Genomic DNA, 20,905 nt, shown 5'->3' on the forward strand with positions numbered 1-20,905 from the left:
TGCCCTGGGTGGCACGATGGCGCACTGGTTAGCATTGCTGCCTCACAGCACTGAGGACCCGAGTTTGATCTCGGCCCTGGGTCACTGTCCGTGTGGAGTTTGCACATGCATCTCATGTCTACGTGGGTCTCACCCCCCACAACCCAAAGATGTGCAGGGTAGGTGGATTGGCCACGCTAAATTGCTCCTTAATTGGGGGAAAATTTGCCCGTTTCCATAACCCTTCAACCCATTACCAATTCAAAAATCTATCTTAACTCCGCCTTAAATTTACTCACTGTCCCAGAATCCACCTCTGGGATAGCGAATTCCACAACCCTTTGGGAGAAGTAGTTTCTCCTCAACTCTGTTTTAAATTTGCTGCCTCTTATCCTAAGACTGATCTCTCATTCTAGAATGGCCCAGAAGAGGAAGCACTCGCTCCACGCCCACTTTATCCATATCTTTTATCAGCTTCTCTACCTCAATTAGATCGCCCCCATCATTGCTCGAAAGAAAATTCCTCTAATATATCCCGACTGCTTCTAGTTTTCCCCCGTGCTGATGTCCGAAGGCGCAGATTGTTTGCTGCTGTAACGTGTTTACTGGGATTGTTGTCCTGATAGAATGATTCGAGACTGAGTAGGATGGAATATTCAACAGGGTCTAATTTCTGGAGCATTTTATTGGAAAGGAGGAGAGGAGCTGCAGACTTGCCCATGTGCAAAGGCCGTCAATCCTGCAGCACAAACTGAAATACGAATCCCCACTGTGCGGAAGGAGGCCATTCGGCCCAACAAGACTGCACCCACCCTCCGAACGAGCACGCCGCCCAGGTCCACCCCATCCTTGTAATCTAACCTGCACATCCCTGGATGCCAAGGGCGCAGTTTAGCATGGCCAGTCCACCTAACCAGCACATCCTTTGGACGGTGGGAGGAATCCGGAGGGCCCCCCCACCCCCCCCGATCGCACAAACTCCACACAGACCCCTCCCCCTGACCACTGTGACTCAGTGAGGAGATGTCATGCAGAGTCAGCTGACTGCAGATTCAGCGACCAGAAATTTGGCGCTGCAGCATTTGAACCTACGGTCAGGCCTTCTGCGAAATATCCAACAGTTCAGAGTGCCTTGTCATAGACTTAGTCTGAGCAAAGTGGTTCATCCATCACCTCAGCCCTGTTTTGATTCTGCCCCATCCTGTATGCACGTGTTGTAACTGCATTAAAGACAGCCGTGGCAGGACGTCTACTGTTTTCTTAGAGTCCAAGGGTTAAGAACAAATGTACACGCTCTGCTTTCTCGCTGTATTTACTGTTAGCTGATGGTTGGCAGTGTTGTGACAGCCAATTATTTTAGCGGAAAGTAGTATATCTATAATTTTGTTTATTCAATTTATTTATACAGGGTGAAGGCAAATTGCATCATAACATCATATAATTCTTCAAATCCTGATAGCATGACTTTGCCCATGTTAGAGTTAGATCTGCAGCAAGGTCCTGTGCTCGATCCCATGTACCAGAATATCATTGACTAGGAGAAGATATTAGGGGCAGCAGGGTAGCATGGTGGTTAGCATAAATGCTTCACAGCTCCAGGGTCCCAGGTTCGATTCCCGGCTGGGTCACTGTCTGTGTGGAGTCTGCACGTCCTCCCCCTGTGTGCGTGGGTTTCCTCCGGGTGCTCCGGTTTCCTCCCACAGTCCAAAGATGTGCGGGTTAGGTGGATTGGCCATGCTAAATTGCCCGTAGTGTCCTAATAAAAGTAAGGTTAAGGGGGGTGTTGTTGGGTTATGGTTATAGGGTGGATACGTGGGTTTGAGTAGGGTGATCATGGCTCGGCACAACATTGAGGGCCGAAGGGCCTGTTCTGTGCTGTACTGTTCTATGTTCTAAGAGCTTTTCCTTTCTGCAAGCTGGGTTTGTGCGATGCACAGGAAATCCCCCTCCCCCCACCGTCAGCCCCAATTTATCTCCTATTCTGAAGGCAGTAAATGTTTCTGTCGATTGGTATAAATGTGGAAATTGTGGCTATTTTTAAGTGTGGCCCCATCGCCAATCCAAATCCTGTCCTTGACTCGTACCCCTACTCGGGCACTTTCAGTCACAGGTGCTCCCAGATGCCCTTACCAAGGATCACTGAAAGCCATTGTGAATTCCTCATAGCGGCCCTGCTTAAGACGAGCGAAGTTGTCATTGTGATTGAAGCTGACACTTTCCCTGGTCTGTTACGGTCAATCACCACATTGGATGCTAATTATCTACTGGGCAGACAGTGGAATGGAAAAGCTTTTAATAATGGTGTCAATTAGCAGGAGTGAAGTAAAAATCGGTCCTTCAGCTGGAAAAAAAAAAAATAACGTGGACCAAAAAAAATGTAGGCAGAAGAATGTGCATTTGTATAGTGCCTCGGGAGAATCCAGAAGCCATTGACGAAACATGCAGACAGGACCGTAATGTGGGGAAACTTTGACGGGTCTCGGTGATAGTAATGAGATAATGAACAAGGTAATCAGAGTTAATGATGTTGGACGAGAGATAAATCCTGGCCAAGGTGCATGTAGACCTGCCAATCAATACTTTAAATAGTGTCCATCCAAGAGTGAAGATGGTGATCAGTTTAATGATGGTGAATGACCTCATGTACAATTAATACATTGAGTGGGTGGTTTCTATCTACTGTATTAAAACGTGAACAGGAAGAGTTTGGATGATTTTGGATGTTTTATTAAGATTTTACATTATTGCAAACAATGCAACAAAATAAATACATCGCAGTAAGCAAGAAGATAAATGCCTGAATGTACATAAATATAGCTGGGGTGACAGGAGAGCATCAGTATAACTAGCTTATTACAATCTCGGACCAGACCCAACAGTTGATAGGATACTGGACAGAAACCCCAATGTTTTGTTTAATTTTTAAGACTGGGAGGAAAGGATATTTCACTCCAGGACTGACTCACAAATAAGGACATGGTACTTAAAACCGAACTTTATTTCTAACCTCGTATTAAACTAACTGTATTGTCATACAGGGAATAGCTTACCAGCTAAGCAATGCTTGGGGCAGCACGGTGGCACAGTGGTTAGCATTGCTGCCTCACGCCAATCCACCTAGCCTGCACATCTTTTGGATTGTGGAGGCGAAACCCACGCAAACGCGGGGAGAATGCGCAAACTCCACACGGACAGTGAGCCGGGATCGAACCCGGGACCTTGGCCCTGGGAGGTCGCAGTGCTAGCCCACTGCGCCACCGTGCTGCCCCTGAATTTCACTAAGATTTTAATGAAACGTGGAGCTAAGGCAGCCTTGGATTGGGGTTAGCGTTACCGGTCAACACCCACCCATCAAAACCGGGTTCCATAATCCTTCAAAATCTGTTTCGATATAATGTACTTTGTGTATGAACTTTTTATCACTGGTGGATGTGCTGTGGCGTTTCTCAGAAGGCTAGCATACAGGCACAGCAAGCAGTTGGGAAAGCTAATTCTGTCATTTAATTGTGAGGGGAATTGATTACAAAAGTTGGGGAGGCCATGCTTCAGTTGTACAGAGCTTTGGTGAGTCCACATCTGGAGTATGGTGTACAGTGCTGGTCTCTTTATTTAAGGATGTTATTCAGCGAGGTTTACTAGACTGATACCAGGAATGGGCGGGTTGTCTGATGAGGGAAGGTTGGAGAGGTCAGGTTTGTATCTGCTGGAGTAAGAGTGAAAGGCGATTAGACGGAAACCTTGAAGGGGCGTTGATGTGGAGAGGATGTTTCCTCCTGTGGGAGAATCGAGAACTAGGGGATCACTGTTTTAAAAAGAAAATGAGTCACCCATTGAAGACGGGGAATGTTTTCTCTGAAAGCGGTGAGTCTCTGGGACTCTGCCTCAAAAAGGCAATAGAAGCAGTGTCTTTTAATGTCTTTGAAGGCTGAGCTGGACAGATTCTTGATGAACGAGGGGGCTGAAAGTTATGGAGGAGAGGCAGGGACATGGGCTTGGAGTTGGAATCCGATCAGCTGTGATTCGATTGAATGGTGGAGCGGAGCAGGCTAGAGGGCCTGAGTGGCCTTCTCCTGCTCCTAATTGGCATTTAAGGTAGTTCTTGGATTCTGGTCAGAATCAGCCAGCCTGTGCTTTAAGTAGGTAAAGCCAGGGAATTTTAGCTACTTTGTAACTGCTGAGGATGTTTGTAACTGGTGGTAAATTTCAGACCGCGTGACTGAGTATTGGCCCTTTAACGGAAATGGTTCAGCTTTTTTTATGTGCATGGTCTTGTATCGAACATGCATTTGTTAGATGTGAGATTGCATAAACCAGCTGCCAGTTTAGTCTTAGATTCTCCCTCCAGTTGTTGGGGAAACTCTTCAGTCTGATGCATTGAGAGCACCCAATGAGAAGTTTGTTGACACGACTAAAGTGTATTGGCTTCAGTGCAAACTTTCCTCCTCCCTGGACCCAAAGAGCATTGATCCATTAACTAAACCCAGTGATAACATTGCATAAAAATTACCTTGACTTACTGAAAGTCAAGAACCATCCGGGGGGCAAAGGTTTTCAATGGGTGGAGAATGGGACGGGAAGGGTGTACATCGGTGTTTTATCAACTGCTCTGAGAGGGGGGGGAAATCCCTGAGTAAGTGATTGCCGATTAATGCTGACTTTCTTTTTCTCTCTCTCTCTCTCTTTTCTTTTACAGGGACAGTGATGTGGTGTTTCAGCTGGGAGCAGTAACCAGGCAGCTTGGGTTGTGTCAGTGCCTGCTACAGAAAGCAGCAATCTGAACACACGGGTGGATCTTTCTAACAATCCTTACCGATACTGGTCTGGTGGTGGCGGGGGCAGGGGGGTGGAGGGGTGGGGGGGGAGGAGGAGGAGGAGGAGGGGGGGGAGGAGAAGAAGGAGAGAGAGAGGAGTTGAAGAATGGAGCAAAGAAATGCACTGCCGGGAGCCGTGAGCCAGCCTCTGGGCACTGACGCAGAGGGCAACCCCGGGAGGAGCACCCCAGCCAATTGCGGCCTCAAGGTTGCTGGCAGGCGAGAGGGCGAGATCGAGGGGGGTGCCGTGGAGGAAGAAGATGGCACGCGCTGGAAACGGGAAGAGGGGAAAGCCGCCGACTCGGGGCGGGAGCACGAGCCGCCGATCCCGGACCAGCCGCAGTTCTCAGTCAGGGAGACCAATTTTGCCGAGGGCAACCTGAAACTAAAAATTGGGCTGCAGCCCAAGAGAACTAAGAAACCCCCAAAAAACCTGGAGAATTATGTCTGTCGTCCCGCCATTAAAACAACCATCAAGCACTCGAGAAACAAAATAGCAAAAAGTGGGAAGAGCGCCGAGGAGAGGGAGGAAGAGAGCGAGCTAAAACGGGTAAGGTTTCCACTTTGACTTATCCCACACAGTAACTATTGACTCTGTGCTGTTCAATGGAATGTTTTCCCCTCTTGGAGCTTGCTTGCACGCAGGTTGGTCGAGAGAGACTACCTCCCTCCTATTTAACTCCCAATTGTAAAGCAACGCGGTCGATGCCACGTGTTGAACTCCCAATCAGGAGGGGAAGCCAAGGTGTTCAAATCTTTACCCCCAAGTTCTGATCCCACCCCTACATGTGTGCTGGGCTTGGACAGGCTTTCGGGCTGTGTTAAATTGCTGAGAATAGAATATATTTCCATGGGAATTTGTTGTAACCATTCCGCCTACTGTATCAGCGAAAGCCAAACATTGTGTGAGAGCAGCCAGAGTCCCCAAGGACCGTAGGCTGCCCTCTCCTTTCCAACGAGAGGGAGAGAGAGAGAGCTGACTGGTGGTGATTTAACCCGAGGGTCACATCTGCTCGCGCGGGATGGGGGCAGGGCCGAGAAGACGGTTCGGGAATTGAACCAAACAGTTGGCATCGCGCCAATTGTGCTAACCCTCCCCAAACCCCATACTGCATCACCAAGTCACCAGTTCCATTTATCTTCAACAGACTTTGTGGAATGGTAGTATCCCGCCAGAGTATTAGGATGGCCGCCCCCCAAACCCATGGTTTTTCCTGGGGTTGGTGGGTCGTATCGGACATTCAGATTAAAGAGGTGGAAATAGTATTTCCTCTCCAGTGAGATTTTATTTTCAATTAAATTCTCATCAATTTGGCGTTTGGAAATGAAATTTGGAAGTGACATTAAAATAGAAAACTATTTGTTCCAATTGCGACAGAGTAACTAATGGGAATAATGAGCATCCTAAGCATCTGAAGGAGAGGAGACTGGTTAATGGTTTTTATAGAGTCAAAACATTAACCCATCTGTTCCCCTTCAGATCCTGCTAAGTCTGCAAAGTATCGCAGCAATACATCTTCAGGGTTACAGAATTCCCTGCTTTTGCTTCTTATATTTATTCTTACAATTGTATAAACCAATAGTGTGTTTTCCGAGCATCAGTGGATGGTGTTTCTGGCTGAAATATGTGGAAGATTAACTAGCGGGTGCCGGCCACTAAAATAATTTACTCTGTCTCAGATTGAGCTTCAGAATTTGGATTACCTGAAACCCGGGTTCAGGGAGGTCACACCCTGGGCTTCAGGTCTCGGGGGTCACTGAGACACTGGGGTTCAGGGGGGTCACGGAGACACTGGGGTTCAGGGGGGGTCACTGAGACACTGGGGTTCAGGGGGGTCACAGACACTGGGGTTCAGGGGGTCACAGACACTGGGGTTCAGGGGGGGTCACTGAGACACTGGGGTTCAGGGGGGTCACTGAGAAACGGGTTCAGGGGGGTCACAGACACTGGGGTTCAGGGGGGTCACTGGGGTTCAGGGGGGGTCACTGAGACACTGGGGTTCAGGGGGGTCACTGGGGTTCAGGGGGGTCACAGACACTGGGGTTCAGGGGGGGTCACTGAGACGCTGGGGTTCAGGGGGATCACTGACACTGGTTCAGGGGGTGGTCACTGAGACGCTGGGGTTCAGGGGGTCACTGAGACACTGGGGTTCAGGGGGGTCACAGACACTGGGGTTCAGGGGGGTCACTGAGACACTGGGGTTCAGGGGGGTCACTGAGACACTGGGGTTCAGGGGGGTCACAGACACTGGGGTTCAGGGGGTCACAGAGACTGGGGTTCAGGGGGGTCACTGAGACACTGGGGTTCAGGGGGTCACTGAGACACTGGGGTTCAGGGGGGTCACAGACGCTGGGGTTCAGGGGGTCACTGACACTGGGGTTCAGGGGGTCACAGACACTGGGGTTCAGGGGGGTCACAGACACTGGGGTTTAGGGGGGTCACAGACACTGGGGTTCAGGGGGGTCACTGAGACACTGGGGTTAGGGGGGTCACTGAGACTGGGGTTCAGGGGGGTCACTGAGACGCTGGGGCTCGGGGGGGGGGGTCACAGAGACACGGGTTCAGGGGGGGTCACTGACACTGGGGTTCAGGGGGGGTCACAGACACTGGGGTTCAGGGGGTCACTGAGACACTGGGGTTCAGGGGGGTCACAGACACTGGGGTTCAGGGGGTCACTGAGACACTGGGGTTCAGGGGGTCACTGAGACACTGGGGTTCAGGGGGTCACAGACGCTGGGGTTCAGGGGGGTTACTGGGGTTCGGGGGGGTCACTGAGACACTGGGGTTCAGGGGGGTCACTGAGACACTGGGGTTCAGAGGGGGTCACTGAGACACTGGGGCTCGGGGGGGGTCACTGAGACACTGGTTCAGGGAGGTCACTGAGACACTGGGGTTCAGGGGGGGTCACTGAGACACTGGGGTTCAGGGGGGTCACTGAGACACTGGGGTTCGGGGGGTCACTGAGACACTGGGGTTCGGGGGTCACTGAGACACTGGGGTTCAGGGGGTCACTGAGACACTGGGGTTCAGGGGTCACTGAGACACGGGTTCAGGGGGGGTCACAGACACTGGGGTTCAGGGGGGTCACAGACACTGGGGTTCAGGGGGGTCACAGACACGGGTTCAGGGGGATCACAGACACTGGGGTTCAGAGGGGTCACTGACACTGGGGTTCAGGGGGGTCACTGGTTCAGGGGGTTCACTGAGACGCTGGGGTTCAGGGGGTTCACTGAGACACTGGGGTTCGGGGGGGTCACAGACACTGGGGTTCAGGGGGTCACTGACACTGGGGTTCAGGGGGGTCACTGAGACGCTGGGGTTCAGGGGGTTCACTGAGACACTGGGGTTCGGGGGTCACAGACACTGGGGTTCAGGGGGGTCACTGAGACACGGGTTCAGGGGGGGTCACTGAGACATTGGGGTTCAGGGGGGGTCACTGAGACATTGGGGTTCAGGGGGTCACTGAGACACTGGGGTTCAGGGGGGTCACAGACACTGGGGTTCAGGGGGGTCACAGACACTGGGGTTCAGGGGGATCACAGACACTGGGGTTCAGAGGGGTCACTGACACTGGGGTTCAGGGGGGGTCACTGGTTCAGGGGGTTCACTGAGACGCTGGGGTTCAGGGGGTTCACTGAGACACTGGGGTTCGGGGGGTCACAGACACTGGGGTTCAGGGGGTCACTGAGACACTGGGGTTCGGGGGGGTCACAGACACTGGGGTTCAGGGGGGTCACTGAGACACGGGTTCAGGGGGGGTCACTGAGACATTGGGGTTCAGGGGGTCACTGAGACACTGGGGTTCAGGGGGTCACAGACACTGGGGTTCAGGGGGGTCACTGACACTGGGGTTCAGGGGGGTCACTGACACTGGGGTTCAGGGGGGGTCACTGAGACACTGGGGTTCAGGGGGGTCACAGACACTGGGGTTCAGGGGGGTCACTGAGACACTGGGGTTCAGGGGGGTCACAGACGCTGGGGTTCAGGGGGTCACAGACACTGGGGTTCAGGGGGGTCACAGACACTGGGGTTCGGGGGGGTCACTGAGACACTGGGGTTCAGGGGGGGTCACAGACACGGGTTCAGGGGGGTCACAGACACTGGGGTTCATGGGGGGTCACTGAGACACGGGTTCATGGGGGGTCACTGAGACACGGGTTCAGGGGGGTCACTGAGACACTGCGGTTCGGGGGGGTCACAGACACTGGGGTTCAGGGGGGTCACATACACTGGGGTTCAGGGGGGTCACAGACACTGGGGTTCAGGGGGGTCACAGACGCTGGGGTTCAGGGGGGTCACTGACACTGGGGTTCAGGTCTCGGGGTCACTGAGACACTGGGGTTCAGGGGGTCACTGAGACACTGGGGTTCAGGGGGGTCACTGACACTGGGGTTCAGGGGGGTCACTGAGACACTGGGGTTCAGGTCTCGGGGTCACAGACACTGGGGTTCAGGGGGGTCACTGAGACACTGGGGTTCAGGGGGGTCACTGAGACACTGGGGTTCAGGTCTCGGGGTCACAGACACTGGGGTTCAGGGGGGTCACAGACACTGGGGTTCAGGGGGGGTCACTGACACTGGGGTTCAGGGGGGTCACTGACACTGGGGTTCAGGGGGTCACTGGGGTTCAGGGGGGTCACTGAGACACTGGGGTTCAGGGGGGGTCACTGAGACACTGCGGTTCAGGGGGGGTCACAGACACTGCGGTTCAGGGGGGTCACAGACACTGGGGTTCGGGGGGGTCACTGAGACACTGGGGTTCGGGGGGTCACAGACACTGGGGTTCGGGGGGTCACAGACACTGGGGTTCAGGGGGATCACTGACACTGGGGTTCAGGGGGGTCACAGACACGGGTTCAGGGGGGTCACTGATACACTGGGGTTCAGGGGGGGTCACTGAGACACGGGTTCAGGGGGGTCACTGAGACACTGGGGTTCAGGGGGATCACTGAGACGCTGGGGTTCAGGGGGGTCACTGAGACACTGAGGTTCGGGGGGGGTCACTGAGACACTGGGGTTCAGGGGGGTCACAAACACTGGGGTTCAGGGGGGGTCACTGAGACACTGGGGTTCAGGGGGGTCACAGACACTGGGGTTCAGGGGGGGTCACTGAGACACTGGGGTTCAGGGGGGTCACAGACACTGGGGTTCAGGGGGGGTCACTGAGACACTGGGGTTCAGGGGGGTCACAGACACTGGGGTTCAGGGGGGTCACAGACACTGGGGTTCGGGGGGGTCACAGACACTGGGGTTCAGGGGGGGTCACTGAGACACTGGGGTTCAGGGGGGTCACTGGGGTTCAGGGGGTTCACTGAGACGCTGGGGTTCAGGGGGGTCACTGAGACACTGGGGTTCGGGGGGGTCACAGACACGGGTTCAGGGGGGTAACAGACACGGGTTCAGGGGGGTAACAGACACTGGGGTTCAGGGGGGTCACAGACACTGGGGTTCAGGGGGGTCACAGACACTGGGGTTCAGGGGGGGCCACTGAGACACGGGTTCAGGGGGGTCACTGACACTGGGGTTCGGAGGGGTCACAGACACGGGTTCAGGGGGGTAACAGACACTGGGGTTCAGGGGGGGTCACAGACACTGGGGTTCAGGGGGGTCACAGACACTGGGGTTCAGGGGGGTCACTGAGACATTGGGGTTCAGGGGGGTCACAGACACTGGGGTTCAGGGGGGTCACAGACACGGGTTCAGGGGGATCACTGAGACACTGGGGTTCAGGGGGGTCACAGACACTGGGGTTCAGGGGGGTCACAGACACTGGGGTTCAGGGGGGTCACAGACACTGGGGTTCAGGGGGGTCACAGACACTGGGGTTCAGGGGGGGTCACAGACACTGGGGTTCAGGGGGGTCACAGAGACACGGGGGTTCAGGGGGGGTCATTGAGACACTGGGGTTCAGGGGGGTCACTGAGACACTGGGGTTCAGGGGGGTCACAGACACTGGGGTTCAGGGGGGTCACAGACACTGGGGTTCGGGGGGGGTCACTGAGACACTGGGGTTCAGGGGGGTCACTGAGACATTGGGGTTCAGGGGGGTCACTGACACTGGGGTTCAGGGGGGGTCACAGGCACTGGGGTTCAGGGGGGGTCACAGACACTGGGGTTCAGGGGGGGTCACTGAGACACTGGGGTTCAGGGGGGGTCACTGACACTGGGGTTCAGGGGGGTCACAGACACTGGGGTTCAGGGGGGTCACAGACACTGGGGTTCAGGGGGGGTCACAGACACTGGGGTTCAGGGGGGGTCACAGACACTGGGGTTCAGGGGGGTCACAGAGGCACTGGGGTTCAGGGGGGTCATTGAGACACTGGGGTTCAGGGGGGGTCACTGAGACACTGGGGTTCAGGGGGGTCACTGAGACACTGGGGTTCAGGGGGGTCACAGACACTGGGGTTCAGGGGGGTCACAGACACTGGGGTTCAGGGGGGTCACTGAGACACTGGGGTTCAGGGGGGTCACTGAGACACTGGGGTTCAGGGGGGTCACTGACACTGGGGTTCAGGGGGGGTCACTGAGACACTGGGGTTCAGGGGGGTCACTGAGACACTGGGGTTCAGGGGATCACTGAGACTGGGGTTCAGGGGGGTCACTGAGACACTGGGGTTCAGGGGGGTCACAGACACTGGGGTTCAGGGGGGTCACAGACACTGGGGTTCAGAGGGGTCACTGACACTGGGGTTCGGGGGGGTCACAGACACTGGGGTTCAGGGGGGGTCACTGAGACACGGGTTCAGGGGGGTCACAGACACTGGGGTTCAGGGGGGTCACAGACACTGGGGTTCAGAGGGGTCACTGGGGTTCAGGTCTCGGGGTCACAGACACTGGGGTTCAGGGGGGTCACAGACACGGGTTCAGGGGGGTCACAGACACGGGTTCAGGGGGGTCACAGACACGGGTTCAGGGGGGTCACAGACACGGGTTCAGGGGGGTCACAGACACGGGTTCAGGGGGGTCACTGAGACATTGGGGTTCAGGGGGGTCACTGACACTGGGGTTCAGGGGGGTCACAGACACTGGGGTTCAGGGGGTCACTGAGACATTGGGGTTCAGGGGGGTCACTGACACTGGGGTTCAGGGGGGTCACAGACACTGGGGTTCAGGGGGGTCACAGATACTGGGGTTCAGGGGGGTCACTGAGACACTGGGGTTCAGGGGGGTCACTGACACTGGGGTTCAGGGGGGTCACTGAGACACTGGGGTTCAGGAGGGGTCACAGACACTGGGGTTCAGGGGGGGTCACTGAGACACTAGGGTTCAGGGGGGGTCACTGACACTGGGGTTCAGGGGGGGTCACAGACACTGGGGTTCAGGGGGGTCACAGATACTGGGGTTCAGGGGGGTCACTGAGACACTGGGGTTCAGGGGGGTCACTGACACTGGGGTTCAGGGGGGTCACTGAGACACTGGGGTTCAGGAGGGGTCACAGACACTGGGGTTCAGGGGGGGTCACTGAGACACTAGGGTTCAGGGGGGGTCACTGACACTGGGGTTCAGGGGGGTCACTGAGACACTGGGGTTTGGGGGGGGGTCACTGAGACTTGGGGTTCAGGGTTCGGGGGTTATTGAGATATTGGGGTCAGGGTTTGGGGATTATTGAGACATTAGGGTTCAGGGATTATTGAGACAATGGGGTTCAGGGTTTGGGGGCCACAGCCATTGGGGTTCAGGGGTCACTGAGACATTGGGGTTCAGGGATTATTGAGACAATGGGGTACAGGGTTCGGGGGCCGCAGACATTGGGGTTCAGGGGTCACTGAGACATTGGGGTTCAGGGTTAGGGGGTCATTGAGACATTGGATTCAGGGATCAGTGTTATTGAGACATTGGGGTCAGGGTTCCGCGGTCACCGAGACATTGGGGTTCAGGGGTCACTGAGACATTGGGGTTCAGGGTTAGGGGGTCATTGAGACATTGGATTCAGGGATCAGTGTTATTGAGACATTGGGGTCAGGGTTCCGCGGTCACCGAGACATTGGGGTTCAGGGGTCACTGAGACATTGGGGTTCAGGGGTCACTGAGACATTGGGGTTCAGGGGTCGTTGAGACATTGGTTTCATGTGAGGATAGGATAGGACAGGGTCAGGCACAGGCCCCGAGTGGTTGTACTCTTGCTGACTATTGTGGAATCAGGGTTTTGGGAGGTGGTGCAACCTGCATCTGTTAACTGAAGGATTGTCATTGGTTCATCATCAGAATAACTATCCACCCGGATTCATCTTTCTTTTCAAACGTTTTGATTCGGTATTTGAAGGTCGATGTCATTAAGGAAGGTGTTTCCAGTATCCATAACCAAGCACTCCCATTACGTGTACAACCCACCCAGACCCCCTGTGGAGCTTCATTCACCCATATCCGTCTTGGGCATCTGCCTTCAAACCCGCAGCAACTTTGTTATCCTGGCATCCTCACAGAGTGGCATTGTCGGTTTCTTTTCCATTTGTTGTATGTTGTTTTATGCTGAACCAGGAATTGGCATAGCTGTGGACTGATTTTGAACAGGATAATTTCCTGTTGTCTGATGTGCCTGGACTGGACTGAAAGCGGGTCCCAGATTTGAAATGAAAGCTTTCTTTAAAAAAAAATCCAGTGTCATATGTTGTCCTGACTGAAAATTAGTCGATAGTTACCCTTGATACAGCTGAAATGAAATGAAATGAAAATCGCTTATTGTCACGAGTAGGCTTCAATGAAGTTACTGTGAAAAGCCCCTAGTCACCACATTCCGGCACCTGTCCGGGGAGGCTGGTACGGGAATCGAACCGTGCTGCTGGCCTGCTTGGTCTGCTTTATAAGCCAGCGATTTAGCCTTGTGAGCTAAACCAGCTGAATAGCAGCAAGTCTGCAATGTGTATCTAGATTATCTGTTGTGCCTTGTGTTTAGACGTATTGTGTCCTGTTTTGGTCCTCTTGTTTGAGGAAGGATGCGGTGGCATTGGAGGCAGTTGAGAGCAGGTTTACCAGATTGATTCCGGGGATGAAAGGGTTGACAAACGAGGAGAGATTGAACATTTTGGGCTTATACTCGCTGGAGTTTAGAAGGATGAGAGGGGATCTGATCACTGTGTATAAAATACTAAGAGGGATCGATAAAGTTAATGTACACCTCTTCGTGGGGCCACCCAAAACGGGAGGTCACAGATCTCGGTTGAGAGGCGGTAGATTTAGAACTGAGATGAGGAGGAACTACTTCTCACAGAGGGTGGTGAGTTTGTGGAACTTGCTGCCCCATAGTGCGGTGGAGTCTGAGTCATCAAATGGTTTCAAGAAGCAGCTAGATACATTTCTGATTTATTAAAACAAAGCCAGGTTAAAGGGATTTGGGGAACAGGTGGGGAGGTGGCTGTGAAACCAGCCGTGATCTGATTGAATGGCAGAAGCAGGCTCGAAGGGCTGAATTGCCGCCTTCTCCTAATTCCTAGGTTGGGTGTATTTTTGGTTGTGGCGTGGTGTTGACCTGATGTAGCCTATTTTGTGGCCTAGCCGGAGAAGCGCACATCGCTTGAACGAATTAAATAGAAAGGAGTATAGTTTGAATAAAAATTCTTAACGGAATACAGTAATGGGGGAATCTCGGCTACACTGTAGTTCTTTGAATGATGCAAATGGGTTGAAAATCCCATGCGAAGGCAAATAGTTCTCTCGCTTCTATACATTATAGGTAGCAAAATGTGCTGTTTATCCAAACCACTCTAGATTTTGGAATGGTCCAAGTATATTGGATGCACCATAGTTGTCGGCGCATAAATCGACCTTTGGCGTCTTGAAAAATCCGTCCAAAAACTGGGGTTGGCTTATATGCTCGGTGTATAAAAGGGAAAAACTTGCGTGTGGGTGTCACCATTTGCAAGTCTGATATACTCCTGTTGCAAAGAGTGGACACGCCTTCAACTCCTGCGCACCATTGCCACATAACCCCTCCCACCTTTTTGATCCATTGTGCCGCCCAGTTATATGATATCGCTAAATAAAACTTGAAGCTGACGAGTTAGAGTATGATTGAAAAGTGGGGAGGGGGGTGGGTGTTGCCACCTTTAACAGCATGTGTATAAACATGCTTCTCGGGGCTGGACTGGTGGGGGACTGTGTCGTATGCCAGAGCAATTTGCATGTTGCGGAAACTCTGCTAGCCAAGAAAGGGGAAAGAAAACCAGGAACTACAGGCCAGTAAGGGGGAAAGAAAACCGGGAACTACAGGCCAGTTAGCCTGAAATTAGTCATCAGGAAAATGTGCGAATCTATTATTCTGGAAGTCTTAACGTTGCCGTATCATATTATGATGTAACGTGGTTTTATGAAAGGGAAATCATTTTGAAAATTACATTTTTGAGGGTGCAATTAGTCTGATAGATTGGGGGGGGGGGGGGGGGGAAACTAGTAGATGGAGTATATTTAGATGCCCAGAAGGCATTTGATAAGATGCCACAGAAAAGGCTAATATGGAAGATATGGGATAATGGAGTTTGGGGAATACATTAGCGCGGTAATATACTCGCCCGTGTGAAAGATTGTTCAATGGACAGGAAACAGACAGTTGGGATAAACGTATCACTTTCAAGTTAGCAAGTTGTAGCCAGTGGGGTGCCTCAAGGATCAGTGTCAAGACTCTGGCTATTTACAACCTACATTCATGATTTGGAAATGTATTTGCAGAGAGTGAGGTATCCAGGGTTACTGATGATGCAAAATTAGGTGGGAATGTAAGTGGTATAGGCAGTTTAAGGGGAAAATTGATGTCAATTCCGCCAGTAAGAGTCGACTATCCGAATCTTTTTTTGTAAAGGTATGGAAAGTTCGATTAACAGAAGGGCTGGGCTGTGTCCACACAAGGAATGTGCAGCAAGCAATCACATGCTGACCTTTATCACGGGGACATTGGGATTTAAGAATAAACAAGTACTTCCACAATTGTGCAGAGCTTGGGCAGGATCACACCCAGTGTATGGCGTGCAGCTTTGGTCTCCGTATTTCAGGAACCGTATTGTTGCCTTGGAGACTAGATTGGCCCCTTGTGATGAGGGAGTTATCCGCTGAAGAGAGACTGAGTAAGTTAGAGTTCGGAAATGTTTAGAAGATTCTGAAGGGGCTTGATGGGGCAGACGGAGCTTGTTTCTCCCGGCTGGGGAAAGGTGGGGAAGAGGGGGAATCACGGTCCTTCAGGAGAAGAGGCTGGTCATTTAGGACTGAGATGGGGCGAACAACATCCCTTTTTGGTTGACCAGAGAATCGAGGCAGGGTTTAGAGGGTAGCTGCAGACTTGATGGGCCGAATGGCACCCCAGTGGAGTCGAGGCTGGTGATTTCCATGGTCATATTGCATGGCGGAGATTGTTTGAGGAGTTGAATGGCCTATTTTTATATTTCATCTGTTCTTGTGTGAATTTGTATACAAACTGCTTGGATTAAAATTGAGACATTTGTGTTCTGAAATGTAAGTAACGAAAGAATGAGTAACCAAGGGAGAGTAGCTTCGAGGGTATGAAAAGTGGTTAAGTTAAACACCGTTTTACCCCGGCGTGTTATTAAACTTAGATTGTGTGTGACCAAGGTGGAATCTGCAACATGACTTGAATGGGATAAAGATTTTAAAAGGAAGAGTGCAAAATGCATAGGGGGTAGCGGAGAGGTTAAAGATGGTTTCACTTGAACAGATTAACACTAACGCAGGTGTCACCTGTGGAATGATCTCGTTATGTGCTGTACTTTCTCTGATTCGCTCAGATCGGTTAACCTCTTTAATGGCGTGAGTTATTACAGCAGTGTTGTGACTGATTGAGAAGTGTCAGTTTCTCTGGGACAGTGCTATTGATGTGGCCTTTACATCTAAACACTGATACAACGGCCACGTTATTTTACAATCACAGGGTTGACTGGAAAACCCCAAGGTGCTGTGAGTCATTGTTGTCAGATACCCTCTCTCCTTCGAATCCCAGCAGTGCAGAGGGAGGCTACCCCCTAAAAAGCACCCTGCCTAGGCCCATTTCCACTGCCCTATCCCCCAGCCCAATCAAACCTGCCATCGTTGGACACTACGGGGAATTTTAGCATTGGCAATCCACCTAACCTGCGCGTCTTTAGTCTGTGGGAGGAAACCGGAGCACCCGGAGGAAACCCACACAGACACGGGGAGAACGTGCAGACTCCGCACAGACAGTGAGCCGAGGCCGGAATTGAAGCCGGGTCCCTGGCGCTGTGAGCCACCGTGCCGCACTCCGAATAATGTATTGTCCTTTATTGTTGTACAGTTCATCAGGGTTATCTCTCACCTCTCATTGGCAACCAAATCATTTCAGTTTCAACGTGTGCAGGGATTATTTTAAAATATTTGTGTCAAGTAATTGGTAAGCTGCGTAAAAAAGTCTTCACCACCCCAATACATAACTCACTTGATAATTTTGTAGCCTTTGAACGGTGAAGTCTACACGGAGATATTTTTGAAGGAATGCCGGAGTGGTTATAATGAGGATCCACAGTGTGGGGGAGATATTAGATATAACATTGCAATACAAATACTGCAGAGTTTGACCATTTAAGGAGTTATTCACCCGTAACTCACGCCCAATATTTAGACCATAAGACATAGGAGCAGAATTTTTGCCCCATCGAGTCTGCTCCGCCGTTCAATCATAGCCGATATGTTTCTCATCCCCATTCTCCTGCCTTCTCCCCATAACCCCTGATGGCCTTTATGATTCAATTCAGCCAAGGAAGGTAATTGAGACCAGTTCTCAGCAGATTGCCAGAAGCCACGTTGATTGGGACACCCTCAAAAGGCTTTCTACCTTCTCTGGATTGTCTCTGCTACCCACGTCGATTTCGATGACGGGTTCGCTTGTATTGGGATCGGATTAATATATATTTATTTCTAATCATGTGATGGAGTGTAATAAAATCCTTTGTAGCTATTATCCAGTATGGACCAGTCTGGGTTACTGAGTCATTTTTTGTACAGCAACCAACCGCCCCCTCCCCCGAGAATTTATTCTGAAAATAATTTGAATTCTGAATAAATGATCAATGTATTGGAGCTTGCACTCACTCCCAAGCACAATAGGCAACTGGACAAGTACTGTTTGACATTTCAATAAATACACTGGTGAATCTGTGAAACATTTCTGCCCCTGTACAGTTGGATTAATTTTCAGAAGAACAATTTGACCATTTAAATGGTGATGAACATTCCGTGATGAGATTATAGGCCCCGTCATTCCAAACCCATAGATCACAGAATTTACAGTGCAGAAGGAGGTCATTCGGCCCATCGAGTCTGCACCGGCCCTTTGAAGAGCAGCGTTCCTAAGCCCACGCCTCCACCCTCTTCCCGTAACCCGGTGACCCCCACCTAACTGTTGGACACTAAGGGGCAATTTACCGTGACCAATCCATCTAACCTACACATCTTTGGACTGTGGGAGGAAACCGGAGCACACGGAGGAAACCCACGCAGACATGGGGAGAACGTGCAGACTCCACACAGACAGTGACCCAAGCCGGGAATCGAACCCGGAGGCCATGGCGCTGTGAAGCAACAGTGCTAACCACTGTGCTACCGTGCCACCCCCACGTCAGAGAAGCATTTGGAGCAATCCTGATGGTTTTGGAGTGTCACTGGAATCTTCCTTCGTATTGTACACAGCAATCCAATTCCTCCCGCACCACTGATGCTCAGATGCTAAGTCGGACAAGTGGCCACAGTGTGGCAGGTGAAAGTTTGGATCGCACTGCCTAGCCGATTGCTTAAACGCTCTGATCTCAACCTGGTAGAATGGCATTGCTTTCAAACCCAACTATAAATAGTGAATGAAGTGGTTCTCAGTACATCTTTACAAGAAAATAAATTGCTTTTGGAATGTAATGACTGCAAGGGGGTATGTAGGGTAGGCTGTTATCACAGGTCTTTCTTGAAACCGTTTCCTATGGGATTGCCCCCACTTGTCAGACTGAATCTAGTTAATATGGTGTTTAGTGCAGATAGACAGATGACTCATTAGTGGTATTGGGTTTGCTGGTTCCCTTGATAGTGGTGTGTGCAGAAATGACACACACTGGAAATGATTGGCTGTTAAACAAAGACCCTGAAAATTCCTTTAGAACTGGATCAATGTTAAGATGATTTACTAGAAGCAGGTTGACCTGTCATTTTGTACAAATAGTGGGTAAAAATGGGTTTGGAGTGGTGCAAGATTACTCCAGTTGCTTCAGATCTGTACTAGTGTTCAAACAGCGCTTTTAAAAAAGACATAAAACAGCCCCCATTTGGAATGGCTTGGGAGAGGTTTACAGCAGTTATTGCTTTTCTCTGCCTCGAAAATGCCAGGGTTTTGATCCACAGACAGGGGCTGTCGCTCCGGTGACCATTCTCCAAACGCGACAGTTGTAGTGATCGTGAAAAGTGACGCAGTCAATCCAAGTCTTGTTCTCGTTGGACTTTTAATTCTTCCTAATTTGGGCCCTGCGGTTGGCAGCTTTAAATTGAGACAGTGCTGCCCTCCTCGGTGCCATGAGGCAACAGTGCTAACCACTGCACCACCATATTGCCCTCCTTGGCGCTGTGAGGCAACAGTGCTAACCACTGAGCTGCCATTCTGCCCCCCTTGGCACCATGAGGCAGCAGTGCTAACCAATGCACCACCATGCCATCCCAAAAATTGAGTCTTGCCACCCGCGCCGCTTGCCGCCACCTCGGCATTTTTGGAAGCGTCTCTCCCTTCGCCAGCTGCGACTTTCATTGGAAAAGTGCAAACATTTGCCTGTGTGTTGGCCCCATGTATATCGCGAGTCCGTGTGCGCATCTTGCCTTCTCGATGAAGTTTCTGTAGTTGAGCAGAGTTCTAGAAAGTTGGGCCAAGACAACTGAAGATGTGATTCAGTCTTGATTTTCAAGTTGCTTGCTCTGTCCTTTTTCTGCACAGTTCTGATATAATCAAACTGCCTGCGTAAAGCTGTGAGACTGGAATTCTACCAGCTCGCAGAGGGGTGGCAGGAACCTGCCATTCCAGTTGGTAAAAATTCTGCAGACGAGTTCCTCATGCCCTCTGCAGACCATGGTCAGGAAGCTGTATCCCTGGTTGTTTTTTTTTCTTCTAGAATACCCAATTTTTGTCCAATTGGGGCAATTTAGCGTGGCCAAGCCACCTACCGTGCACATGGAATCATAAGAGTTACAGCGCAGAAGGAGGCCACTTGGCCCATCGAGTCCGCATCGGCCCTTGGAAAGAGCACCCCAGTGACCCCACCCTATCCCAGTAACCCACCTAATCTTTTTGGACACGAAGGGACAAATTAGCTCGGCCAATCCACCTAACCTGCACATCTTTGGACTGTGGGAGGAAGCCGCAGACACGGAGAATGTGCAGACTCCACACATAGTGACCCAAGCTGGGAATCGAACCCGCGTCCCTGGAGCTGTGAGGCAGCAGTGCTAACCGGCGTACTACTGTGCCCCCCCCCCCCCCCCCCCCCCCTCCTGGTTGTTGATGGAAACTGGACCTAACCTCTATGACAATTCTTATATCTCTTCTTCCACCTTTTGGTGTGTGTTTGCTACTGGGTCGGATTGTCCTGAATGCCGTTAGCACTGAACACTGAGTGCTGTAGCTGCCACCCCCTCTGCGAGCACTAGTGACAGCTGTGCCATATGGTGTATGCAATCCTCCTTTCAACTCCTGACCCATAAATAGACAATGAGTTCACAGCGTTTTGGCTGGCATTGAACAGTTTTGTGGATCAAGCGCACGGGTGTTGTGAAAGTATGGAGTGACAGTCGGGTAATGCTAGACCAACAAGTGAGATTCAGTTTCCCGTTCTCCTGGTCTGCCGATTTCACGGATATGTCGGTCTGCTTTTATTTCATAGAATTTCATAAAATCCCTGCAATGCAGAAGGAGGCAATTGGGCCCATTGAGTCTGCAGCAAGCCTCTGAAAGAGCCCCCCCCCGCCCAATCCCTGTAACCCCACCTAACCTTTTTGGTACTCGGGTTATTTTAGCACAGCCGGCTAACCTATCCTACGCATCTTTGGACTGTGGGAGGACCCACGCAGACATGGGGAGAACATGCAGATTACATGCACGCACCGTGCACGCAGGCACCCAAGGTCTGAATTGA

At 51.8% G+C, this 20,905-nt stretch overlaps 1 protein-coding gene across 1 annotated transcript in view; it reads left to right on the forward strand.

The window, feature by feature from the left end:
• The first annotated feature begins 4,833 nt into the window (after nt 1-4,833).
• Nucleotides 4,834-20,905, forward strand: part of ash1l (ash1 (absent, small, or homeotic)-like (Drosophila)) — a 248,737-nt gene continuing 232,665 nt past the window's right edge. Inside the window, exon 1 of the mRNA XM_038787101.1 lies at nt 4,834-5,340. Within this exon, the coding sequence (XP_038643029.1) occupies nt 4,897-5,340 (444 nt within the window). The 5' untranslated portion in view covers nt 4,834-4,896. The remainder of the gene's footprint in view (nt 5,341-20,905) is intronic.

Source organism: Scyliorhinus canicula, chromosome 30 (assembly GCF_902713615.1).
Source record: "Scyliorhinus canicula chromosome 30, sScyCan1.1, whole genome shotgun sequence".
NCBI classification, from domain to species: domain Eukaryota; kingdom Metazoa; phylum Chordata; class Chondrichthyes; order Carcharhiniformes; family Scyliorhinidae; genus Scyliorhinus; species Scyliorhinus canicula.